Source organism: Carlito syrichta, unplaced genomic scaffold, assembly GCF_000164805.1.
Source record: "Carlito syrichta isolate Samal-C Ts95f unplaced genomic scaffold, Tarsius_syrichta-2.0.1 Scaffold153780, whole genome shotgun sequence".
NCBI lineage: Eukaryota > Metazoa > Chordata > Mammalia > Primates > Tarsiidae > Carlito > Carlito syrichta.
Window position 1 is genome coordinate 1 of NW_007097876.1, and position 1,217 is coordinate 1,217.

At 69.8% G+C, this 1,217-nt stretch overlaps 1 protein-coding gene across 1 annotated transcript in view; it reads left to right on the forward strand.

Moving 5' to 3' along the window:
* Nucleotides 1–23: 23 nt before the first annotated feature.
* Nucleotides 24–1,217, forward strand: part of LOC103252206 (NMDA receptor synaptonuclear signaling and neuronal migration factor-like) — a gene marked incomplete at both ends in the record, with an annotated part of 4,409 nt that continues 3,215 nt past the window's right edge. The window contains 2 exon segments of the mRNA XM_021708987.1: nt 24–558; nt 716–765. Of these exon segments, the coding sequence (XP_021564662.1) occupies nt 24–558; nt 716–765 (585 nt within the window).

Below are 1,217 nucleotides of genomic sequence, written 5' to 3' on the forward strand. Positions count from 1 at the left end.
TGCTGCCGGATGGGAGGGCAGGGTCTCGGGCTGAGGACTCGCCTGGCGCCTCCCCAGACCGCCTGCTGGCCGACGCCTACTCTGGCCACGACGGGTCCCCCGAGATGCAGCCGGCCCCCCAGAACAAGCGCCGCCTCTCCGTCGTCTCCAATGGCTGCTACGAGGGCAGCCTCTCCGAGGAGGCCGTCAGCAGGAAGCCGGCGGGCGAGGGCCCGCAGCCCCGCGTGTACACCATCTCCGGGGAGCCTGCCCTGCTGCCCAGCCCTGGGGCCGAGGCCATCGAGCTGGCCGTGGTGAAGGGGCGGCGGCCGCGGGAGCGGCACCCTCACCACCACAGCCCGCCCCTGCGCGCCAGCCCGGGCAGCAGCCACACGGACGTCAGCAGGTCCTGCCAGAGCAGCTGGGCGGGCAGCCGCCAGGGCTCCAAGGAGAGTGGATGTGCCCAGCTGGCTCCCGGCCCCTCCCCTCGGGCCTTCGGGCTGGACCCGCCACCCATGCCCGAGGCCTCTGGCCGCCGTAAGAAGCTGGAGAGGATGTGCAGTGTTGACCGCATGTCGGGTGAGGGGCTCGCCCGGGCACAGGCAGGTTGGGCGGTGCTGGTGCCAGGGGCTGACAGCAGTGCCCACCGCGGGGCCTGCAATGGGAGGGTGCCTGGGGCTCGGTGCACCGGCGGCCTCAAGGCCGAGCCCCTTGGCTCCTGCCCCCACTCCCCCAGAGCGCCTCAGCAAGCCCTGGCTTACGGTGGGCTTCGGCCTGCAGGACCAGGTCCGTCCTGGGGTGCTTCCCGGAGTGGGGGCCCTGGGAGGATCTCTGGGACGTGCAGGCAGGAAGCATGCTTAATCAGGAGACCCCTGCCTGGGGGGTCCTGGGGTGCTCTCTGGGGCCTGGCCAGCTGGTGGGCCTCCTTCCCAGGGGTGGCTGAGCTGTGCCTGGTCGCTGCTCCGTGCCGCAGGAAGGCCTCCTGGGGATATTGCAGGCGCCCCACACGTGAGCATCAGGGAAGGGCTACCTCGGCAGGGTGGTCTCCAGGCTCAGTGAGGGGCCCAGGAAGGAAGGGCCGTGTGGGTGGACATCAGAGTGTGGGGCTGCACAGAAGGCCCCAGAGCTCCTTCTGCCCAAGGAAGCAAGACTTGTCCCTGGGCCCCCTGGAGTCAGACTGTCTTTTTTTTTTTTTGAGTTGGAGTCTTACTCTGTCACCCAGACTGGAGTGCAGTGGC